General features: G+C 37.7%; 1 protein-coding gene and 3 non-coding genes across 5 annotated transcripts; 3 read left to right on the top strand and 1 right to left on the bottom strand.

Annotated features, from left to right (window-relative positions):
* Positions 1-2,953: 2,953 nt before the first annotated feature.
* Positions 2,954-24,414, bottom strand: LOC127452728 (triosephosphate isomerase B). Of its 2 annotated transcripts, none has more exons than XM_051718386.1 (7): positions 23,925-24,414; positions 22,559-22,682; positions 10,275-10,359; positions 8,604-8,736; positions 8,433-8,518; positions 8,250-8,337; positions 2,954-3,536 (listed from the first exon to the last, which is right to left on the bottom strand). In XM_051718386.1, exons 1-7 carry the CDS (start codon positions 24,034-24,036, stop codon positions 3,418-3,420), a joined length of 747 nt encoding a protein of 248 aa, XP_051574346.1. In that variant the 5' UTR covers positions 24,037-24,414; the 3' UTR covers positions 2,954-3,417. The 2 variants fall into 2 exon arrangements, with proteins under 2 accessions (XP_051574346.1, XP_051574345.1); XM_051718385.1 differs by lacking the exons at positions 2,954-3,536; positions 8,250-8,337; positions 8,433-8,518; positions 8,604-8,736; positions 10,275-10,359 and adding exons at positions 13,849-14,493; positions 18,119-18,206; positions 18,302-18,387; positions 18,473-18,605; positions 20,164-20,248 and having other exon boundaries at positions 23,925-24,155.
* On the top strand, positions 6,949-7,006 carry LOC127453531 (U7 small nuclear RNA). Its single transcript, XR_007899424.1, has one exon. It is a non-coding gene; the product is annotated as a U7 small nuclear RNA (small nuclear RNA).
* Positions 7,667-7,722, top strand: LOC127453533 (U7 small nuclear RNA). Its single transcript, XR_007899426.1, has one exon. It is a non-coding gene; the product is annotated as a U7 small nuclear RNA (small nuclear RNA).
* On the top strand, positions 17,724-17,779 carry LOC127453532 (U7 small nuclear RNA). Its single transcript, XR_007899425.1, has one exon. It is a non-coding gene; the product is annotated as a U7 small nuclear RNA (small nuclear RNA).
* Positions 24,415-25,565: the final 1,151 nt, after the last annotated feature.

Here is a 25,565-nt window from a genome sequence, read left to right as displayed (position 1 = left end):
ATATTTTGGGATCCCCAGATCTCAGTTTTTTAGGTATCTTCAGCTACGCCACTTGCTCTGTAACATTTTTGGGAATAGCATACACCCACCTAAAGCAGCAGATACTCTAAGAGAGGTGATTTCTGCTTTTGGAAAAGGTCATGAGGCATCAGTGTATTACTTCTTATTAATTCAGAGTCTTGGGGACAGAGTCTCAACCACTCTCAAGAGATTATGGGAGAAAGATTTAAACTTGGAATTGGAGGAGGGAGAATGGGCTAGGATTTAAAAAAACATAAAAACTGAATCTAGAGATGCAAGGGTGCGCCTTATACAATTCAAGATTTTACATCAGTTCTATTGGACCCCCTCTAAATTGTATAGGCTTGGTCTTAAAGACACACCCACCTGCTGGCGATGCCAATCTGAGGACGAATATATAACCCATGTCTTTTGGTGGTGTGTTGAAATACAAAAGTTTTGGTTAAAGGTGCAGAGTCTGGTGTGCTATGTGTTAGGCATTCAGGTATCATTCTGCCCCAGACTCTGTATCTTGGGTGATGGGGCGGTCATTGACATTGAAATTAGACACATAAAGAATTGGGTCTTAACCAGTGTCATGATCGCCAGGCAGATCATTTTGAGGGGCTGGAGGTTGGCTGGAGCACCCTCTTTTCAGGAGTGGTGCTCGGAGATGGGAAGGGTGGCGGCCTTTGAGGAAGTTACATTCAGAAGAACAGGGAGGTATAAAGTGTTCGAAATGGGGCGGGTATTTGTCATTTGTGGATGTGTGATTATTGTTGTTGTGTTTTTTTTTTTTTTGTTTTTTTTTTGTCTATGTCATTTGGGACCACTGTTATGTTGTTGGGGTTAGGGTGGGATTGGGAGGGGGAGGGGTAATAGTTGGGGTTAAGTTTGATTCTATGTATATATGTTTTGTCTTATGAGGTACATACTGTATATGTGAATCAATAAAAAAAAACCCTGATTCTGTATTAGTGTTTGCAGATAACATCTTCCGATATCACTTGCTGCATTCATGCGCAGAGAAAAAAAAGCTATAAATGATTGTACATTAGAAAAAAAAAAAAAAATGAAGGCAGTGTAATTTATTAATTATAAATTTTTGTATTTGTTTTAGGATCATTAAACATGATTTCATCTAATATATATATATTGGACAAAATCTCACTTTATGCAGGACAAATATGTTTTATTTGTCAAATCCATGGTTAAACCTTGCTGTACATATAAAGTGTGATGCACAAGACATGATCGTTTGATGCATATAAAGTCCAAATTCACTTTATAATGCTTTAAAAATATCAAGGAAAAAAAAGGGGGCACATGCTATCTACTAATATAATAATTATTATATAAATAAACACAGTCCTTTAGATTGCATATGATTCGTACATATAAAATTGTAGGGAATATTAATAAAGCAACAACACTGAAAAAGAGAAAAACATTCACTGATCTTTTCTGGATAACTTAATTAACCCTTTAAAACTGAACACAAAATTAAGATGAGAAATTGCTAATTTTAATATACAGACCCAAAGTCTGATAGCATTAAATCACAAATATATTAATGTATCAAATCTACAGTTATAATCATTCCGTGGAGACAACTGAAGAACAATTATGAATTTCACTTTTACCTGCAATATTTTTCATGGTACCAGTCCATGTTTTCATTATTGCCATAAATGACTCGAACAAACTTTAAAGTTGAAAAGATTGTGTTTTTCTGGTTCGGTTGTGTCACTCGGATCCGGTTTAAACGGAAAAGTGTGAATTTACGCGTATGCGAGTTTCCGTGGCAAAGCACATATGTTTTATCACTTGTAGAGGCGTGTTTGATGACTTGTTTAAAGTAAATAATGGTAATTTAGAACTGAATTTTTTTAAGGCATTATTTGAAGATGTTCAATGACATATGTGAGAAATATTTGACTGATTTCAAATGATAAGGAAGGTCTGGTTGACCCGATTATCTAACAGCAGTTGTATACCAGTCCAAAATAAACAGCGAGATTTTATATAGGCTACTAAAACACAACAATCACATAATTTAAGATGTGTACATTACTAATCATTTGATAATTTAATAAATGTCGGCCTATAATCTATATTTCACCCAGAGGGGCACCTCAGCCCATGTGGGCAAAGGGGCAGTTGTTTGGGTCACTTTATAGCTACCTCCTGTGTGCGTGTTTGGAACCAAGTATACTACAGAGACATTTAATGTCGGAGCGGGATTTGAGCGAATGCTTTTTAACCGGTGAGCGAGCGGTACTTGAGCGGAGCGTCCGCTTGGGCCATTATATATATATATATAAAGCTGTCCCCATAGAAAAGCTGGTCTTAAAACTGGCCTCACTCAGTCCAAAACATGTCTGACTGACTTAAAATAAAAACTCAGGTAGAACAAACCACAGTGTTTAAACACACACACACACACACACACACACACACAAAACATTGGAAGAAATAAACAGCTCAACAAAGTAAATTAGAATACTATCTCTCCCTAAACAGAGAATATAAATTGGGAGAATACCTGAGCACAGTCATCGAACATAAACTAAGAAAAGTCCTGACCATGTACAGACTCTGTGAACATAAGCTTGCCTTAGAGACAGGGCGACTTTTACACTTTTCACTTCCCTGCAACAGATGGGAAATTAGAACACATAGGGACTTGGCATTTCAAAAATCCAAGTTAGCTGGTTAAATGTGACATTTGAAAAATGTTAAAGAAACAATTTGTATGTTCTTGTGGTGAAGGAATTTTCCTCGAGATTCTAATATATCTAATACAAGTGATGCTAGATGGTATGTGTGTATTCAAAGTAAATTATACAGAATGTCCATTGTAGAAAATCACTTGAGACAAGACAGCAAAATTAGATCTAAACTCATGAAACATTTATTACAGTAGTTCTACCTTGTCTTTTAAACATAATATAATTAGCCATTACATACCATGAGCATTTCTTTCAGGGCATAGGCCACTAAGAGAATGCACAAAATCTTCAAAGAACAGGAAAGCATAAGGACAACCACATTCATGGTAAGCATTTCCACTTAAAAGACACAGGTTGATTGACTATTTTTGACACCGTGTACACATGATTGTTGGTAAACATTTTTCAAGTAAAGGCATTGGCCCTAAGCTGGTTCTTTTTACAGTTCTGTAGTCCAGTGCGTGAGTGTGAGGGATTAGTAATACACTCAGTAGCACGTTACCATATTTCAGAGGAACAGATCCCTTAATTGCTTTTTACATGTCAATCTGTCCCTTTATAATAACAATACAAAAAATGACAATGAAAATGAAACAGAAGCAACAAAATGACACTTTCGAAAGAAGAAAAGGGTTTGGGACCAGACCTAAGCCCTAGGGTTTAGATAGATGATGGCTTGAGCTAATTATGCTTTTGCATTAATAATGTCGATAAACTCTGGTTTCAGGGAAGCACCGCCCACCAGGAAGCCATCCACATCTTTCTGAAAGGCAAGCTCCTTGCAGGTTCCTCCAGTGACAGACCCTGAGAAAGAGTGGAAAATGGAAAACATAAACAGTATATCTAGCTTAGTTGAAGAGAAGTCATGGTATTCTCCCATAAGAACGGTTAAGTTTTCACCAAGTGATCTTTTCATCAAATATTGAAGAGCGACCGGAAGTAAACAATTATAGTGAAGAGGAGTTAAATGATCTGTTTCTCACCCAAAGTGATCGTATTCCTTTAGAAGACCTTAATTTAACCACTGGAGTCATACAGATTACTTTTACTATGACTGTCTGTGCTTTAAAATGCTAATCACCATCCACTTGCATTGCATGGACCTACAGAACTAAAACATTCTTCTAAAAATCTTTGTGCTCTGTTAAAGAAAGAGTTGTGCACATATGGGATGGCATGTGAATGAAAACAAATGACAATTTTTGGTTATAAAATGTGTTCTAAACCTTTCTTTGAGAATGTTTAAAGAGAATGTTTTAAGTGTTGAAGTTAAATTATTTTCAACTGGCACCTCACTCATGGTGACAGAAGTGTTGAAGTTAAATTGGGAAATTAAACGTGTGAAAGGTATTATAAATATGTACATTTGAAAACACCCTCCAGTGCGGTCACCCCATATCTACTTCCCACACTGTCTCGAGACAATAATACTAAAAAAGTACATGAAATTGGAATCAAAGCAGCACCAACTTATGCGCTTCAGTCACCATGATTGAGGTACCCATTGAAAATGATGAGAGAGGTTCATTTATTAATCTTGCTATTCAACATTTTTGTCAGTGAGCCAGCTCGTTAAGCTCAGCTATCCATAAATAGTTGGCTCTTTTGACTCTGAAATGGCTCATTAAATAAAATTGTATGTGTTTCTTGAAGTTAATAGTTTGTGGTAGTTTGAGTATTAAAATAATTCTAAATTTTGAATACGAAATTATACTTTGTTAGCTACAGTGTTTTTAAAAATGCATTGGTTTGTATTTAAAATATAACTTTCTAATGTATATAAACAAAGTGCCTATAAATCTAACCGTTCAAAACGAATACAATCTGAACAGCATAATAGAGTATAGCACCATATCAAAGAAACATAATTTGCAAAACTGCAGCATCCCACAGATTGAAATAAATGTAAAAAAGGATGATATTACACATGTGCATTTAAAGTATAACTTTTTTAATGTATATAAACAAAGTGCATATAAATGTAACAATTCAAAACAAATAGACTGAACAACATAAGTTGGCTCCGCCCTCCCTCACGCATCTTTGTTTCATTGGTTGACACTGCGTGTCTGATTGACAGGAACAACAAGTGAGGCTGTTAGTCTGAGCAGACAGTCAGAATGAATGTGTGCGCTTGAGCATTTAGGCCTATATTATTTTTATTTTTTCATTCTTTGAATTCGTAAATTCTATTCATTTTAATCTTTTGATTATTCATTATTAATAATTATTATTCATTATTATTCTTTTTTTTTTTAATATATTTTTATAAATAGATTCGGCTCTTCTGATATGCAAGCTCTTAGAGCCAACTCGTTCGCAAACGACCCATCACTACAACCTCCGATTGGAAACGTACTCTTTTGGCTTTTGCCTATATGGTTTTCTGTAAAAGAGAGGCTTCATATAAATACTGTATGGGATTTAATTTTTGTAGGTTAATTTTAACTCATAGAGAAACCTTCGTTTTAGTACTGCTTTACTGAATCTGGGTAATACATTATACTCTAGCTTCAATGACGTCTAGGAATTTTTTAATTTTTTATAGAGAAAGCACTGTACAAATACTAAAAGAGAAATTCAATTAAGTTGCTATGCAATGAAGTCTTATCACTTGCATTAGGTACCTCACTCATGGTGACTGAAGTGCACATTGTATTGAAGTAATTGAAACAAAAATTGTGAAAGCCATTTTGAGAATGCAAATTTTAACATGCCTTCCAATGCCCTCTATCTTCTACCCGGTCTCTGGACTGGACAAAAATTCTAATTCTCTCTCTCATCATTTACTCACCCTCATGCCAACTCAGTTGTGTATGACTTTCTTCTGCAGAATACAACAAAGATTTTTAGAAGAATGTCTCAGCTCTTTGGGCTTTAGTGTGCATTTGGTAGGAGGTGACAGCACTGGTGGGCGTGCCCAAATTTGCATACTCATAATGCCTTTCTCATGTCTAATTTCAATTGGTGAAATGTTACTACCGTTACATAACTTGCGCCTCAGTCGCCATGAGTGAGGTGCCCATTGAAAATGATGGAGACAAGGTCACCAATTAAACATTTGTGAGGATTAAACTCTTTTAGTGTTTGTCTAGTAGGTTTTCTTTAAAAGGTAGTTCTTTAAACAATTGTAAAGAAAGATATGAAAGGATTTCATTGAATTGAGAAATTATTGTGTTTTTGTTCTCACGCCATTCCATAGATGCATAACTCTCTTTCTTCAGCAGAGCTCTAAGATTTTTTTTAGAAGAATGTCTCAGCTCTCTCTCCTGCTCACCACAGCCCCCTATTGGACAGGGAGAAGAATTTCTAGCAAAAAAAATGACTTAAATATTGGTCTATTTCTGACCCACACCTATCATATCACTTCTGAATTTAGCCCCTGGAATGGAAAATTAATGAAAAGAAATAAATAGGGTGAAACCATTATATCAATAGACTCATCACAGATGTTATGTGTACATTCAGTTCCTATGAATATGATTACCACACAGCCATAACTATAACAAATTAACATGTTTTAGATGTATAAATGTGTCTAACAGTCAGTGGCTGGCTCACAAAAGATGGTGGATGTTCATTCACTGCCATTAACACATCATAAATCATATGCACTCTCTGATCACTCTACCCAGATTTGTTTTTCCTGGAAACTGATTGGCTAGAAGATCACTCATGCTCTTGAGAACAGTTTATTATATTACTTACTTTAATAAATAAGTAATATTTCAGTACATATCAATCTGAACATAATTTATCATTTTAGGGAAGAGTGAAATTACCACCCTGCCAATGAAGATAGTGATCTTTTTTTATTACAACCACGATGGGTTTCCTTTTAAAGGAAGCCTGTTAAACAAACACTAAAAGAGCAAGTTTCTAACAAGCTTTTATGCAATGAACTTGTCCCATCATTTGTAGTGGGTACAACACTCGTGGTGACTCAGTAACTATGTAAATTTGATCACACCCTCAAATTCTGTCACCTACCACCCACTAGTCATACAAGAGCTTTTCACACTGCGTGTAACCCTGAGGTATCTTCATTCTAAACCCCACTTTTAACCCCCAGTAAAGCAACAATTCACACTTGTAATTATGAAAGGAGGTTAGCACTGCGTTCACTGTGTTCACTGTGCAAGAAAACTTGCACCTTTGTCACCATGAGTGAGGTGCCCACTGAAAATGATGGTGACAAGGTCACTGGAAAAATATTGAATGAAATATACTCTTTTAGTATTTGTCTAGTAGGCTTCCTTTAAATGGAAGCTCCATAAACATTCATAAAGAAAGAAAGTGGAGAATTGTCACTCAAAAATTATAATGTTCTTGTGATTTTATCACTTTCATGCTCTAAATGTTGTGTTAAACTCTCTTCAGCAGAACACAAATAAAGGCATTTAGAAGAGTATCTCAGCTCTGTAGGTCCATATAATGCAATTGATGGTGATCAGTACTTTAAAGCAATTCAGCTCTGTTTGTCTTTTGTTTTCTGAAATATGCCGCAAAAACATGGAATACTGTTTCTTCATCATGACAGTGTGTTAAAGTTTCGATGATGGTATGAAGCACATGAATATTTAATGAGATAAGTACTGAGGCTTTATATTTATACATTTGGCACCGCAATATGGGGTTAACCCCGCAAATGCAGAGCTAACCCTGCTCCGGAGCAGGGTTTTATGAGCCCGGGCAAAACGCAGTGCTAACCTCCTTTCATAATTACAAGTGTGAATCGTTGCTTTACTGGGGGTTAAAAGTGGGGTTTAGAATGAAGATACCTCAGGGTTACACGCAGTGTGAAAAGCTCTTGTATGACTAGTGGGTGGTAGGTGACAATTTGAGGGTGTGATCAAATTTACATAGTTACTGAGTCACCACGAGTGTTGTACCCACTACAAATGATGGGACAAGTTCATTGCATAAAAGCTTGTTAGAAACTTGTTCTTTTAGTGTTTGTTTAACAGGTTTCCTTTAAAAGGAAACCCATCATGGTTGTAATAATAAAAAAAAAGGATTATAACCACTAACAGGACTATAACTCTACTCTTACTAAAATGATAAACGGTGATTGATTGTTTGGAAATTTGCTCTTTTAGAGTTTGATCAACAGGTTTTCTGGTTATAATAAAAATATATTTATTAATAGTGTTGTAATTTTATTCTTTCTTGAAACAATAAGAAATATATAGGTTGATATATGCTTAAACAATGCTTATTTACTAAAATACATGTTTCAGTACACACAACGAACTGTCTGGAGACCCTTGCTTATGGGTTATAAAGTTTTCTTTGGAACATTTCTTATCCCAATAGCACATGGTGCACCTACATACATATTAACTGTTGTATCGTTTTTTTTTAAGACAGTTCAAGTAAAAACCTGCATGTAAGTACTAAAGGATACTTGGATCAGGTTAACATGTGTATGGATTATTCATAGTGCAGTCCAACTATATAAAGCTCTACTATCTTCAGTGGACTGGCACTGAATAAGAAGCAAGGAGAAACCCTCACCTCCATAGATGATCCTCACAGAGTTTTCAACAGCCTCTGAGACATTGGCCTTCAACCACTGCCTGAGCTTGTCATGCACTTCCTGAGCCTACAAGAAGAACAGCAGAGAGACAGTGAACATTATCAGTGAACCTCCAACCTCCAAACAAATCCAAATGACTCCTCATGTGCTAAAAGATGTACCTGTTGGGGCGATGCGGTTTTGCCAGTGCCGATGGCCCAGACAGGCTCGTAAGCGAGGACCACTTTACTCCAGTCTTTCACGTTATCTGAACGAGAGGATGCAGACTTTTCATCAATCAAAATCTTTTACAGCCAACTTCTTATAATGCATTATATCTTAATGAAAGATACCTGCGATGACCTTGGTCTGGGCAAAAACAACTTTCTCAGTGATCCCGGCCTCCCTCTCACCCAGCTTCTCACCAATGCAGGCGATCACACTCAAACCGTTCTCAAGAGCATGAGCGACCTTCTGGCCAATCAACTTTCAGGAAAAACAAATCCAGGGAGGATGATCAGAGAGTGCATATGATTAAATGATTAATGATGTGTTAATGGCAGTGAATGAACATCCACCATCTTTTGTGAGCCAGCCACTGACTGTTAGACACATTTATACATCTAAAACATGTTAATTTGTTATAGTTATGGCTGTGTGGTAATCATATTCATAGGAACTGAATGTACACATAACATCTGTGATGAGTTTATCAACATAACTGTTTCACTCCTTGTTTTATTTCTTTTCATTTAATTTCTTAAAAATTCTTGATCATAGACCTTACATATTTAATGAGAGGGTGTATTCAAATTTGCACACCAACAATACTTTTTAAAAACAATTATTAAAGGGATAGTTATCCCAAATTGAAAGTTCTCTCATCATTTAATCAGCCTCATGCCATCCCAGATGTGTATGACTTCTGCAGAACACAAATTATGATTTTTGGAAGAATATTTCAGCTCTGTAGGTCCATACAATGCAAGTGAATGGGTGCCAAAATTTTGACACTCCAAAAAGCACATAAAGGCATAATAAAAGTAATCCATACCACTCCAGAGGCTAAATCCATATCTTCAGAAGTGATATGAAAGGTGTGGGTGAGAAATAGATCAATATTTAAGTTATTCTTTTTGTTGGTTGTTGCTAGAAATTCTTCTCCCTGTCCAGTAGGGGGAATATGCATGAAGAATGTGAATCACCAAAAACACAAGAAGAAGAATGTGAAAGTAATCTGTTTCTCACCAACACCTGTCATATCACTTCAGAAGACATTGATTTAACCATTGAAGTCTTATGGATTACTTTTATGTTTTTTAAACTTCAAAATTTTGGCACCCATTCACTTGCATTGTATGGACCAAAAGAGTTGAGAAATTCTTCTAAAAATCTTAATTTGTGTTCAGCAGATGAAAGAAAGTCATACACATCTGGGAAGGCATAAGGGTGAGTAAATGATGAGAGAATTTGCATTTTTGGGTAAACTGTTCCTTTAACATAAAAGAACAACATCACTTTGGTAATTCTGTCATATAAATTAATATGGTGATTAAAGAGATACATTTAACTACAATATAAGCAAGTTATATTACAGGAGCAGGATAAGAGATGGCCAAATGCCAGAAAGTCCATTTGAAATGCATTAGCGGGAAGAATTTTAATAACTCTTTTAGTAATACCAGAGGTAATGTCTGAGTGTCTGACAATAATTTTTGTATTACCTAGAAAGTTAAAGCAGCTATTTTGTACAATAACCACTTGGCTTGTTGAGCAGTACAGCTGCCATAAATTAATCAACAGTTTCGTGTCATAAAATGCCCTCAAAATGAATGGTGCATTTACACAATTTCCATCAAATGAATTTAATCCAATGCCAACTAATGAAATATGTCAAAAGATATTGCTCATGGACTATCAGAAGCACATGGAGTACTGTATTCACTGCTCTGCATCAGCTGCTAAATTATTTTACAAAGAAAATTTGACATTCTAAAACGCACAAGTAATGCGAAGTGAGTTACCTCATCACTCTCTCCAAACACATGGCATCTCTCAGAGTGTCCCAGGATCACCCATTTTACTCCACAGTCCTTAATCATCGCAGGGCTGAAAGAAAGAGACAGATTAGTGGATAGTGATAGAAAGAAAAGATAAAAAAAAAAATTATAGAACAAGAAAAAAAATTATATAAATTCTATATAGCGCAATGCATTTTTGATTATTGGTGAATGTCATTACAGTCACCCATTTTACTCCACAGTCCTTAATCATCGCAGGGCTGAAATTAGATTTGGCCCCCGACCGAAAAAGTCTGGACACCCCATATATATACGCGCAGCAGTGCAGCACACATCGGCACATCAGACATACAGACAGGTAGACAGGCAGGCAGCTGCCCCTCCCAGCTCCTGTCCCAGTTGTGTTTTTCTTGGCTTGTGTGGAGGTGAGTGGTGATGAACAAAAGAAGCTACCAGTGCCTCGACTTTACAGCTAATTAGTCAAAGCCAAAAGACAAACATAGTTAACTTGTGTCTTGCTAACATGCATGACTCATGAGCTACTAGCTAATGTAATAAGTTAGCTAAAGTTTAGCTAAGACAATATATAATGGCCATACAGGCTAATGTACTGTACTTAATGGAGACACTACAGGTGAATACAGTAAAATTTGTGTCTAATAATGTCATCACAATCACCACATTGATATGCAAATTAGGCGTTAACTAATTAAAATGTTGCTAAATGGCATACATTTGACAAGGCACTGCAGGCGAATAGAATAAACAAAATAATTAAAGCTTATCACCACAGAACTTCCCCAGTTAATGACTTACATCAAGAGTCTTCCCCTGAAATGTTATGTTTAAATATGCAGATTAGCTTGTTTTGGTTAATTTAGAAGAAATCTACAGATGCAAACAGACGGAGGGTAGTAGGCTTAAAACAAACACCATCTAAATGTGTATTTTGGAAGTTTTCTTTCCATTAGAGTAAAAGAAGACATGGAAGTAAAATAGACCAAAATCTTAAAATTGACCACTGCATGAAAAAAGTGTCCTTAAACAGTAACTTCATAATATTGACCGTAGGCTCCTCATCTAATAACTATCCATTCTATTAGTTTGTTTTATGCTGATAGATCTTTACATGATACAGTGGTCCAATAACACCAAAAGAATTAAAACAATTTATTGCCTTGTGCAAAATAAACAAATTATTAGTGAAATTATGACCCTCTCCTTGGTGCAGTCATTTATTCTAAATATATACTTGAAACTAGTAGCATAGAAAACATGCACATTGTGTCATAGTTTCTTTTGCTGTTGTCTGCTCTTGTGATAAACCTAGTGAATATTAAAGAAGACCATGGTCTCTGTGTGAACTGATTATTTTGTAGAAATCTGTTGAGTATGAAACAATTGCGTGAGTGTGAGGGAATTAAAATAAATTGGTAAGGAAGTCGTGTTAGATGTGTTAATATATTTAACGTTTTGTTTAAAAAAAATTTTTTTTTAAATAAATAATTATGAGAAGTGCCCTTTTTTTCCACTTGAGAACCTGCCCCCCAAAATGTCTGTGCACGTCCCTGCTGAGCACAGTTACCGAACCTAAACTAAGAAAAGTCCTGACCATGTATATGGCGTGCGAAACGCATCATAACCACGCACTGCAACACTGCAAAGACTTAAAAATTGCTTGTCTGGAAGCGCAGTTGCCAGTTGTGTGACCTCACTTCTCGTTCACCTGTCGGTTCAAACGCTAACCATAATAATACAATCATAATATCATTATGATTTATGGGAAATATTACATTCATAAGCAGAAATTGGCTAATAGAAAACCTAATATCCACTAATTATATCCCCTCCCCTTTTCTTAAATTATGTTACATTGACCACCAAAAAAACAACAACCACATTTTTCATTGAAACGCTGTATCAGAGCTTTATTAAAAAATTTTTTATCAAAAACATGATATACGACGTCCGACGCCTGGTGAGGAGAGTGAGTCCTCCACTGAGTGAGGAGAGTGAGTCCTCCACTGGGTGAGGAGAGTGAGTCCTCCACTGAGTGAGGAGAGTGAGTCCTCCGCTGGGTGAGAAGAGTGAGTCCTCCGCTGGGTGAGGAGAGTGAGTCCTCCACTGGGTGAGGAGAGTGAGTCCTCCACTGAGTGAGGAGTGAGTCCTCCGCTGGGTGAGGAGAGTGAGTCCTCCGCTGGGTGAGGAGAGTGAGTCCTCCACTGAGTGAGAGTGAGTCCTCCACTGGGTGAGGAGAGTGAGTCCTCCACTGAGTGAGGAGAGTGAGTCCTCCGCTGGGTGAGGAGAGTGAGTCCTCCGCTGGGTGAGGAGAGTGAGTCCTCCACTGAGTGAGGAGAGTGAGTCCTCCACTGGGTGAGGAGAGTGAGTCCTCCACTGAGTGAGAAGAGTGAGTCCTCCGCTGGGTGAGGAGAGTGAGTCCTCCGCTGGGTGAGGAGAGTGAGTCCTCCGCTGGGTGAGGAGAGTGAGTCCTCCGCTGAGTGAGGAGAGTGATTCGCCGGCTGTGTGAGGAGAGTGAGTCACCGGCTGCGTTAGGTGTGTGGGTCACCGGCTGCGTGAAGAGAGTGAGTAGCCTATCCAGATGCACCACCGGCTTCTCAGTAGTCAGTGCCGTTCTATCAGTGAGTGACTCAATAGCTGAGTGGCTTCCCTCGGCAAGTCATTAGTCTTATTTATGAACCGTTTCACACGCCATACATGTGCAGACTCTGTGAACATAAGCTTGCCTTAGAGACAGGCCGACACAGACAAATCAGAACTGCACTTTTAAACATAATGCACTAATTATACACAAATTACAGACAAATTCTTTCCCCACTTCACAACCCACCAAAAAGACTTGAATGTACAAAGACAAACTCCCATACCTATTAGGAGAATCAAAAAGGTAACCAGTGGAACAGGACAACCAACTGGACAATAATATCATCACTGTGCAACACGAACAGCACATTCTGTAAATTGTAGATAACCACTGTTTTAAGTTTTACATCTATGTTATTGTACTCAAAATGTGAAAACAGTGTTTGCAAAGGAGTGTAATGCACTTTCACTTCTCTGCTTGAACTACAATAGATCAACCCCACATTCTTGTCCAGAGACTGTATGGGTGGGAGACAGGGGTTGAAAGCATTGGAGGGTATGTTTTATTTTAAATACCCATAATGCTTTTTATGTGTTTCACTTCAGTTTATTTAAATGTTACTGTGAGTCACCATGAGTGTGGTACCCAATGAAAGTGATGAGAGAATGTCATTGCATAGTCTTTATGTATTTGACTAGTAATTTTCTTTGAAATAAAGCTTTTAAATTATTGCAAAAATAAAATAGTGCAACAGATGGGAAATTAGAACACAAAGGGGACTTGGCATTTCAAAAATCCAAGATAGCTGGTTAAATGTGATGTTTGAAAAATGTTAAAGAAACAATTGCTATGTACTTGAGGTGAAGGATTTTCCTCGAGATTCTAATATAAGTGATGCTAGATGGTATGTGTGTATTCAAAGTAAATTATACAGAATGTCCATTGTAGAAAATCACTTGAGACAAGACAGCAAAATTAGATCTAAACTCATGAAACATTTATTATAGTAGTTCTACCTTGTCTTTTAAACATAATATAATTAGCCATTACATACCATGAGTATTTCTTTCAGGGCATAGGCCACTAAGAGAATGCACAAAATCTTCAAAGAACAGGAAAGCATAAGGACAACCACATTCATGGTAAGCATTTCCACTTAAAAGACACAGGTTGATTGACTATTTTTGACACCGTGTACACATGATTGTTGGTAAACATTTTTCAAGTAAAGGCATTGGCCCTAAGCTGGTTCTTTTTACAGTTCTGTAGTCCAGTGCGTGAGTGTGAGGGATTAGTAATACACTCAGTAGCACGTTACCATATTTCAGAGGAACAGATCCCTTAATTGCTTTTTACATGTCAATCTGTCCCTTTATAATAACAATACAAAAAATGACAATGAAAATGAAACAAAAGCAACAAAATGACACTTTCGAAAGAAGAAAAGGGTTTGGGACCAGACCTAAGCCCTAGGGTTTAGATAGATGATGGCTTGAGCTAATTATGCTTTTGCATTAATAATGTCGATAAACTCTGGTTTCAGGGAAGCACCGCCCACCAGGAAGCCATCCACATCTTTCTGAGAGGCAAGCTCCTTGCAGGTTCCTCCAGTGACAGACCCTGAGAAAGAGTGGAAAATGGAAAACATAAACAGTATATCTAGCTTAGTTGAAGAGAAGTCATGGTATTCTCCCATAAGAACGGTTAAGTTTTCACCAAGTGATCTTTTCATCAAATATTGAAGAGCAACCGGAAGTAAACAATTATAGTGAAGAGGAGTTAAATATTGATCTGTTTCTCACCCAAAGCAATCGTATCACTTTAGAAGACATTAATTTAACCACTGGAGTCATACAGATTACTTTTACTATGACTGTCTGTGCTTTAAAATGCTAATCACCATCCACTTCCACTGGGTGGAACTACAGAGCCGAGACATTTTTCTAAAAATCTTTGTGCTCCACTGAAACGAGTCATCCACATATGGGATGGCATGAGGATGAAAAAAAAACTATAATTTTTGATAAAGAAAACTCTTTAATATCTTTATGTCAATATAAGAAGATTCCATTTTAAGAAAACCTATTAACACTAAAAGAGTATATTTTTAAGAAAATATTAACCAGTGACCTTGTCTCCATCATTTTCAATGGGTACCTCACTCACGGTGACTGAGGCGCAAGTTATATACTGGTAGTAACATTTCACCAATTGAAGTTAGACATGAGAAAGGCATTATGGGTTTGCCCATCAGTACTGTCACCTTCTACCAAATGCACACTAAAGCCCAAAGTGCTGAGATATTCTTCACAAAATCTTAGTGGTGTATGACTTTCTTCTGCAGAATACAACAGAGTTGGCATGAGGGTGAGTAAATAATGAGAGAATTAGTATTTTTGGACGAACTATCCCTTTAAACATTCTTGTCCAGTCCAGAGACTGTATGGGTAGAAGATAGAGGGCAATTATTGCAAGTGATAAGACTTCATTGCACAAACACTTAATTGAATTTTTTCTCTTGGTAATTATCCAGTAGATTCCCTGTAAAGAAAAACACCTTTATAGTTTTCCAAAAAAAAACAAAACCCCAGATACAATTACAGCCAGAGTTTAATATATTACCAACTTCCAGTACAACAATAATAAAACAAAGATTTTTCTTTGAGTTTAAACTACACCCACAAAATTCAGTCCCACACAATATTTCTAAAAAGCATTTCTATTACAGAAAATCTTCTGAACAAATACCAAAAGAGTAAAGTTCCAAACAGGACTTTGATAAATGAACCTCTCTCATCATTTTCAATGGGTACCTCAATCATGGTGACTGAAGCGCATAAGTTAGTGCTACTTTGATTCTAATTTCATGTACTTTTTTAGTATTATTGTCTCGAGACAGTGTGGGAAGTAGATATGGGGTGACCGCATTGGAGGGCATTTTCAAATGTACATATTTATAATACCTTTCACACGTTTAATTTCCCAATTTAACTTCAACACTTCTGTCACCATGAGTGAGGTGCCAGTTGAAAATAATTAGTGTACGTCATTGCACTACAAAACAGAAAACATCCTTTTTCAAAAAAAAAAAAAAAAAAATCATACTTTTTAAATACCATATTAGAACTACTGATTATGCTGGAAACTTAATGTTAAACCATTTGATCATACAACTAGAAGAAAAGTATTTCTACTTAAACACACTGAACTGTCTGGAACATATATAATAGTATAATATAGACAAGTGTAAACTACAAAAACTTACCACCCAAGAAACCACATGTGACCACTGCCTCACCAGTGGTTACAGTAATAAATTACACTAGCTTCATGTTGGTATGTGTATGTGTTACGATGCATAGCACAGTCCAGCTTACACACATAACCCCTATCATTATTTAATTACAGAATCAAGCACATTCTTAAGCCCAAAGTATACTTTGGTTTTGATGCTGAGCAGCTATGAGCAGTCAAACACTCACCCTTTCAAAGTATACTTTATTTGTCTGTGCACATACACAGGTGGTTGGTGCATGCACGCTACAGTTGATATGAGATACTGAACTATTTCTCTTTAGGAGAACATCTCTTTCAAATCCTTCAGACTTTTGATGTGCACAACCAATATTATTATTATTTATTCTTTTGCTTTTGTCTTATGTTGTTCATTGGCGATTACATCTACTGTTTCTTCATGAAAGCAACGGCTCAATGGTGAGTGTTGCCACCTTGTGAACCCACTAATTAGTGCAAATTATACCTGGCGCATTGGCATACTGAGCATTCAGAGACATGTGGTTAGAAAAAATCTGGCTGCGTGTGTTCAGTGCTCGAGCATTCTGTTGATGACGGAATTCGCTCAGCGTTCGCATCTGACCGAAGTATACTTTGGGCTTTAGTGTGCATTTTGTAGGCGGTAACAGCACTGGTGGGTGTGCCCAAATTTGCATACCCATAATACCTCTCTCAGGTCTAACTACAATTGGTTCAAATGTTACTACTTGTATATAACTTGCACCTTTGTCACCATGACTGAGGTGCCCATTGAAAATGATGGTGACATGGGCACTGAACACTTGTTGGTTGAAAATATACTCTTTTTGTATTTGTCTAGTAAACTTTCTATAAATGGAAGCTCCTTAAACAGTCAGGAAAAAAAAAGATTTTAGCCTAAAAATGGAAGTTCTTATGATTTACTCTAATTAATATCTGTTGTGCTTGACTTCCTTTAGCAGAACACAAATGAAGCTTTTTGGAATATTTCAGTTCTGTAGGTCCATATAATGCAAATGATGGTGATCAGCACTTTAAAGCAATTCAGCTCTGTTTGTCTTCTGTCTTCTGAAATATGCCACAAAAAACACAGAATACTATCTGGTCATCATGGTAGTTATCGCATTTGCCACCACTGTTCAACACTTTACAGGTTTCACTCAGATGCAGAACATGAACAGCGTGTTAAAGTTTCAGTGACGGTATAAAGCACATGAATATTTAATGAGATAAGTACTGAGGCTTTATATGTATACCTTTAGCACCGCAATACAGGGTTAACCCCGCAAATGCAGAGCTAACCCTGCTCCGGAGCAGGGTTTTATGAGCCCGGGCAAAACGCAGTGCTAACCTCCTTTCATAATTACAAGTGTGAATTGTTGCTTTACTGGGGGTTAAAAGTGGGGTTTAGAATGAAGATACCTCAGGGTTACACGCAGTGTGAAAAGCTCTTGTATGACTAGTGGGTGGTAGGTGACAGAATTTGAGGGTGTGATCAAATTTACATAGTTACTGAGTCACCACGAGTGTTGTACCCACTACAAATGATGGGACAAGTTCATTGCATAAAAGCTTGTTAGAAACTTGCTCTTTTAGTGTTTGTTTAACAGGTTTCCTTTAAAAGGAAACCCATCATGGTTGTAATAAAAAAAAAGGATTGTAACCACTAACAGGACTGTAACTCTACTCTTACTAAAATGATAAACAGTGATTGATGTATACTTAAACACTACCGATTTACTAAAAATAATAACACAATAAACTGTCTGGAAACCTTTCCTTATGGGTTATAAAGATTTATTTGGAACATTTTTTTATCCCAATAGCACATGGTGCATCTACATACATATTATCTGTTTTTTTTTTTTTGGATTTTGTTGTGTATGGATTATTCATAGTGCAGTCCAACTATATAAAGCTCTACTATCTTCAGTGGACTGGCACTGAATAAGAAGCAAGGAGAAACCCTCACCTCCATAGATGATCCTCACAGAGTTTGCAACAGCCTCTGAGACATTGGCCTTCAACCACTGCCTGAGCTTGTCATGCACTTCCTGAGCCTACAAGAAGAACAGCAGAGAGACAGTGAACATTATCAGTGAACCTCCAACCTCCAAACAAATCCAAATGACTCCTCATGTGCTAAAAGATGTACCTGTTGGGGCGATGCGGTTTTGCCAGTGCCGATGGCCCAGACAGGCTCGTAAGCGAGGACCACTTTACTCCAGTCTTTCACGTTATCTGAACGAGAGGATGCAGACTTTTCATCAGTCAAAATCTTTTACAGCCAACTTCTTATAATGCATTATATCTTAATGAAAGATACCTGCGATGACCTTGGTCTGGGCAAAAACAACTTTCTCAGTGATCCCTGCCTCCCTCTCATCCAGCTTCTCACCAATGCAGGCGATCACACTCAAACCATTCTCAAGAGCATGAGCGACCTTCTGGCCAATCAGCTTTCAGGAAAAACAAATCCGGGGAGGATGATCAGAGAGTGCATATGATTAAATGATTAATGATGTGTTAATGGCAGTGAATGAACATCCACCATCTTTTGTGAGCCAGCCACTGACTGTTAGACACATTTATACATCTAAAACATGTTAATTTGTTATAGTTATGGCTGTGTGGTAATCATATTCATAGGAACTGAATGTACACATAACATCTGTGATGAGTTTATCAACATAACTGTTTCACTCCTTGTTTTATTTCTTTTCATTTAATTTCTTAAAAATTCTTGATCATAGACCTTACATATTTAATGAGAGGGTGTATTCAAATTTGCACACCAACAATACTTTTTAAAAACAATTATTAAAGGGATAGTTATCCCAAATTGAAAGTTCTCTCATCATTTAATCACCCTCATGCCATCCCAGATGTGTATGACTTCTGCAGAACACAAATTATGATTTTTGGAAGAATATTTCAGCTCTGTAGGTCCATACAATGCAAGTGAATGGGTGCCAGAATTTTGACGCTCCAAAAAGCACATAAAGGCATAATAAAAGTAATCCATACCACTCCAGAGGCTAAATCCGTATCTTCAGAAGTGATATGAAAGGTGTGGGTGAGAAATAGATCAATATTTAAGTTATTCTTTTTGTTGGTTGTTGCTAGAAATTCTTCTCCCTGTCCAGTAGGGGGAATATGCATGAAGAATGTGAATCACCAAAAACACAAGAAGAAGAATGTGAAAGTAATCTGTTTCTCACCAACACCTGTCATATCACTTCAGAAGACACTGATTTAACCATTGAAGTCTTATGGATTACTTTTATGTTTTTTAAACTTCAAAATTTTGGCACCCATTCACTTGCATTGTATGGACCAAAAGAGTTGAGAAATTCTTCTAAAAATCTTAATTTGTGTTCAGCAGATGAAAGAAAGTCATACACATCTGGGAAGGCATAAGGGTGAGTAAATGATGAGAGAATTTGCATTTTTGGGTAAACTGTTCCTTTAACATAAAAGAACAACATCACTTTGGTAATTCTGTCATATAAATTAATATGGTGATTAAAGAGATACATTTAACTACAATATAAGCAAGTTATATTACAGGAGCAGGATAAGAGATGGCCAAATGCCAGAAAGTCCATTTGAAATGCATTAGCGGGAAGAATTTTAATAACTCTTTTAGTAATACCAGAGGTAATGTCTGAGTGTCTGACAATAATTTTTGTATTACCTAGAAAGTTAAAGCAGCTATTTTGTACAATAACCACTTGGCATGTTGAGCAGTACAGCTGCCATAAATTAATCGAGACACCGGAGGGCAGTAAAATAGTTTTGTGTCATAAAATGCCCTCAAAATGAATGGTGCATTTACACAATTACCATCAAATGAATTTAATCCAATGCCAACTTATGAAATATGTCAAAAGATATTGCTCATGGACTATCAGAAGCACATGAAGTACTATATTCACTGCTCCACATCAGCTGCTAAATTATTTTACAAAGAAAATTTGACATTCTAAAACGCACAAGTAATGCGAAGTGAGTTACCTCATCACTCTCTCCAAACACATGGCGTCTCTCAGAGTGTCCCAGGATCACCCATTTTACTCCACAGTCCTTAATCATCGCAGGGCTGAAAGAAAGAGACAGATTAGTGGATAGTGATAGAAAGAAAATATAGACAAAAAAATTATAGAACAAGAAAAATATTAATAATTATAAAAATTCTATATAGCGCAATGCATTTTTTTATTACTGGTGAATGTCATTACAATCACTAGTCATTTCATTTACCAAATGTTTATGATGGAGAGCCTGTGAATTGGTTTCCATCACAGGACTTTAATGTGTCCAAGGACTTATTTATTGTTTTCCCTCACCATTTTTTCAGTATTTATTGGGGTTGTGCAAATGTTTTATCCATCCTATTTATTGTATTTATTGGTGTTGTTTTAACTCTCATTAATCTCTACTTCTTATTTAGTTTCAACATAATTTGGTTTAAGAATGTGAGGGTGAGGGTTACTTTTCTGTTTAACAAAATGGTACACTGTATTGCCAAACGTATTCGTTCACCCATCCAAATAATTGAATTCAGGTGTTCCAATCACTTCCATGGCCACGGGTGTATAAAATGAAGCACCTAGGCATGCAGACTGCTTCTACAAACATTTGTGAAAGAATGGGCCGCTCTCAGGAGCTCAGTGAATTCCAGCATGGTACTGTGATAGGATGCCACCTGTGCAACAAGTCCAGTCGTGAAATTTCCTCGCTACTAAATATTCCACAGTCAACTGTCAGTGGTATTATAACAAAGTGGAAGCGTTTGGGAATGACAGCAACTCAGCCACGAAGTGGTAGGCCACGTAAAATGACAGAGCGGGGTCAGCGGATGCTGAGGCGCATAGTGCGCAAAGGTCGCCAACTTTCTGCAGAGTCAATCGCTACAGACCTCCAAAGTTCATGTGGCATTCAGATTAGCTCAAGAACAGTGCGTAGAGAGCTTCATGGAATGGGTTTCCATGGCCGAGCAGCTGCATTCAAGCCATACATCACCAAGTGCAATGCAAAGCGTCGGATGCAGTGGTGTAAAGCACGCCGCCACTGGACTCTAGAGCAGTGGAGACGCGTTCTATGGAGTGACGAATCATGCTTCTCCATCTGGCAATCTGATGGACGAGTCTGGGTTTGGCGGTTGCCAGGAGAACGGTACTTGTCTGACTGCATTGTGCCAACTGTGAAGTTTGGTGGAGGGGGGATTATGGTGTGGGGTTGTTTTTCAGGACCTGGGCTTGGCCCCTTAGTTCCAGTGAAAGTAACTCTGAATGCTTCAGCATACCAAGTGATTTTGGACAATTCCATGCTCCCAACTTTGTGGGAACAGTTTGGGGATGGCCCCTTCCTGTTCCAACATGACTGCGCACCAGTGCACAAAGCAAGGTCCATAAAGACATGGATGAGCGAGTTTGGTGTGGAAGAACTTGACTGGCCTGCACAGAGTCCTGACCTCAACCCGATAGAGCACCTTTGGGATGAATTAGAGCGAAGACTGCGAGCCAGGCCTTCTCGTCCAACATCAGTGTCTGACCTCACAAATGCGCTTCTGGAAGAATGGTCAAAAATTCCCATAAACACACTCCTAAACCTTGTGGAAAGCCTTCTCAGAAGAGTTGAAGCTGTTATAGCTGCAAAGGGTGGGCCGACGTCATATTAAACCCTATGGATTAAGAATGGGATGTCACTTAAGTTCATATGCGTCTAAAGGCAGATGAGCGAATACTTTTGGCAATATAGTGTATGTTCCAATTGGTAAAGGTGAGAAAATTGTGTATTTAAACCAGCCGCCACTAGAGCAGAGAAGACAAGATGGATGGATTGTGTTTGGTGCACATGTGAAACAATGTTGTTTGTTAGCACTGTTTGAGTGCCAAGGACCCCGGCCTCCATTTTTAAGAAGGGGAGTGGGTGTTGCTTTTAGTACACAACAGTTCTAGTTTATGGAATGTGTTTTAAATGACCTTGGATTTATTTTGCTTAAACAGTTTTATTTTGCAGTTCCTGCAAAGGCTGTGATTCTCTTCAGGAATGTTTTGGTCCTTTTAACAATCTATCCATCTTTTATAGCCGCTTGGTAGTGCTGGAGCCTATCCCAGCTGTCTCAGGCCGAAGGCAGGGAAACACCCTGGACAGGTGGCCAGTCCATCACAAGGTAACACACACTGACATAAACATTAACACTCTCACCTACAGGCAATTTAGAGTCTCCAGTTGGCTTAAAACCAGAGCAAACCCACATGAACACAGGGAGAATATGCAAACTCCACAGAGAAAGGTCCAGTTCAGCTGGGTCTCAAACCTAGGACCTCTTTGCTGTGAGGCAACAGTGCTACCCACTGAGCCACCATGTTATGTCATTGTTTTGGCTGACGTGCCAGTCGTGTACCTGATCTCTCCAGTGAAAGCACCTTTTGCAACCTTGTAGCAGTTCTGTGCAGCCACATCAATCTTAGCATCCAGCTTGGACCTGGCAAAGTCGAGATAGATGGATGGGGCACCGCACACAACCTCTGCAAAACAAACAATAGTGTTTAACCACTTAATTATTGCAGTGTTTCTACAGGGTAAAAGACAAACAAGGCATGGCAATTTTATATTGCCTAAATGTGACTAAAATGAACACACAAACAGCAGATTTGTTTATTTCACCACTTAGAAAGCTCCATTTTCTAATACTATTCTGTGTGGATTAATGAATTTTATATATTTTTTTTTACTTTTTAAAGGCTGAGCCGTATCACCGTTGGAGGTGGCATCTATACTGTAAATGTATCTTGGGTCAGACTAAATTAAACACTGACTGCCACTCTGGCGTCACTAATCTTTGGCGCTTGGTCCCTCTTGAGAAAAGGTTAAAGTTTGCAAGAGAAAAGATTTCTCGTATGACTGCATACAACAGAGGTTACATGATCTTGAAAGAAGATTTCCGGGTTTCAGCCCATGAATGAACTATGAATGACAGAGGCGGCGCACAAGCAAATAACATTTGGACTTTACAATTCAAAGTCCACATTTCTGCTTTTGAAATCAAACAGACAAGGTCGATCTATCATTTGAACCTTTGTGAAAGCTTAGACAGTGATGCGGGTTTTCGTCACTAGAAATAGCGAAAACGGAGCGCAGAACGTTATTTCAATCAATGCGTTACTGTAACACCTCTCGTTCTTCTTCAATGTTACAATTTAAGATTATTAAATAATACTAAGGCGAATTCCATATATTTGTTCTCCCGCGCTGAGGATAAACCGAGCGTCTCATTCATCCTGTCATTTGACAGGCATTGAAGTTGAACACACACACTGTGGCTAGTACGTGCTGGAAATCACACACCCATTTGAAGCTTTAACCCTTCAACAACAGCACACGAGGAGCATCTGGCTTTCATTCATTCACAAAACATGACGTTTAATCAAATCCAGTCATTTCTCCCAAACCATTTTGATAACAGGGGCCACTTTATATGCATTTTTAATACACACCGGTTTAAATGTCAGGAATAATGCTTCTATTTTAAGTGATTATATAACTACTACCGGATAACAACGAGCAGTATGTTTGATGAGCTGTAAACGAGAGCGGTATTATCGTCCCTATTACAGCGATGCAGCTGTCAAGAGTCCTGCGTGAAAGCTAATGTCATCTCAGGGTCAGTGCAGTGGGTTGCACAACTACAAATGGCCTGGATTTGCAGCGGCATGTGATTGTACCAAGTGAAGAGGAAATTTGCATTGGAAACGGGATGAAATACGCACCGGTTTCTGGGTTGAGTTTGGCGTTATTCAATGTACTGGCGAGCTCTTCGATGCTTTTTTTGTCGCCGTTCATTTTCCAGTTTCCACCAACGAAAAACTTCCTGCCAGACATGATTGCAGAGGTCTTTCTTTCACTCGAAATTAAAGTATTTAAGACTCAGTCTGACCTCCAGATGAAAAGACAGGAGCGAAATATAGCACGTTAGCGCTTATATAAAGATGGCTTGGAAACTCCTCCCCCGATATCGGTCATTGGCTGAACACGAAACGCCTGCGAAAATAAATGGACTTTGGTCATAGTAGATGTGCAGATCGATTTTTTTTATTTATTTTTTAACTGAAAGAAAATGATGTTTGTCGTAATTCGCTACTATCTATTTGCTGTTCCACAACCTGCTTGAACAACTGAGAATCATATTCATACGGACTGATGCGTTTAATCGCAGCGAAACGTCTCATATTGTTTGTTTCTAAATAATTTTCCCCCCATCATTGCAATTAACACCTAAAATTTCAGATAGGTTCAACTCCATTTTAAGAGGAGGCCGGTAGGCGGATTTCCGAAACACACGAAGACAGAGGAAGAGTAATTAATATTCATAAGTAAAGCGCTACCTGATTCGTTAGGGTTGGGTTGGGGGGTGGGGCCATAGTTTCTCTGGCCAATCATGTATTGCTTTCATAACGCATATTACTGAATCTTCCAATCCAGAATTGGGTTCCTCATGAATAATTAACTTTTCTCCTGCTATTACATATTCCGGAAATTAGAGGTGGGTTTAAATTTTCATACCCACAATGCCTTTCACGTATGCGATTTCTACATAAATGTTTGATATATTTTATAAAAACTGCAGAAAAATATAATTTTAAATTGACGCAAATCTTTAGATGAAATAATAATTTCAAATGATATTCAGATGTCAATATAACATATTTCTATGTCTGTTATTATTTACGCTAGTAATTAAGTCACCATACCCTGTATGGTTGTCGAAAGCACTAAGAAATGTACTTTGCTTGTCTGTCGCTGGAAGTATGTGTTTTATGTATTTATCAAGAATATTGCCAATAATGAGAAGGTCTCTCGCTTCCATAAGTGTCTTTTAAAAAAACAAAGAAAGCGTCAGTTATCTATTTTCTGCGGGCCACAGTGAAATTTATTAACTGCACCAGGTGTTTTTTAAAATACCTTTAGAGAATTTCTGAATTTGTACCTTAGTTTTAATTTGCGATGTATTACATAAGAGGCAAACCATACTTCTGGAGACTTTATCATGCAGTGCTTTCAAGCAATATTTTTTGTATGAGAACAACAGACTGAAGTAGTGTGCACGTGCATTGCACCAGACAATTAATTAATAAACAACTGCATTTGACAACAATACATGCAACGCATATTGAGGACCGTGAAATCAGTAGTGGGTTGTGGGTGGTTGGATATGAGATGGCTGGTGAACCCCCTCTGAAAGATGCTGCGCAGTCGCCCATGAGTAAATCCGCCCCAGACCGTGATTGCTAAATTGTGAAATTCCATTTTGGTTTAAAGAGTTGGGTTTGGGGATGCCATGAATACATTAAAAACTAGAGGGCAGCAGTGCAACACTGCTTTATCAATTCTATCAAACCAATCTTGATTTC

Source organism: Myxocyprinus asiaticus, chromosome 15, assembly GCF_019703515.2.
Source record: "Myxocyprinus asiaticus isolate MX2 ecotype Aquarium Trade chromosome 15, UBuf_Myxa_2, whole genome shotgun sequence".
In the NCBI taxonomy this organism is placed as follows: domain Eukaryota; kingdom Metazoa; phylum Chordata; class Actinopteri; order Cypriniformes; family Catostomidae; genus Myxocyprinus; species Myxocyprinus asiaticus.
The sequence above is the reverse complement of the archived record's forward strand: the minus strand, read 5'-3'. Positions and strand labels throughout refer to the sequence as shown.

What these genes read in the sequence shown, in the direction of transcription:
- LOC127452728 (XM_051718386.1), bottom strand. Translation starts at nt 24,036, where the DNA reads ATGTCTGGCAGGAAGTTTTTCGTTGGTGGAAACTGGAAAATGAACGGC. An exon ending in TGTTTGGAGAGAGTGATGAG is followed by an intron (nt 8,737 to 10,274) that starts GTAACTCACTTC and finishes TTTTCCTGAAAG; the next exon opens with TTGATTGGCCAGAAGGTCGC. An exon ending in AAACCGCATCGCCCCAACAG is followed by an intron (nt 8,338 to 8,432) that starts GTACATCTTTTA and finishes TTCTTCTTGTAG; the next exon opens with GCTCAGGAAGTGCATGACAA.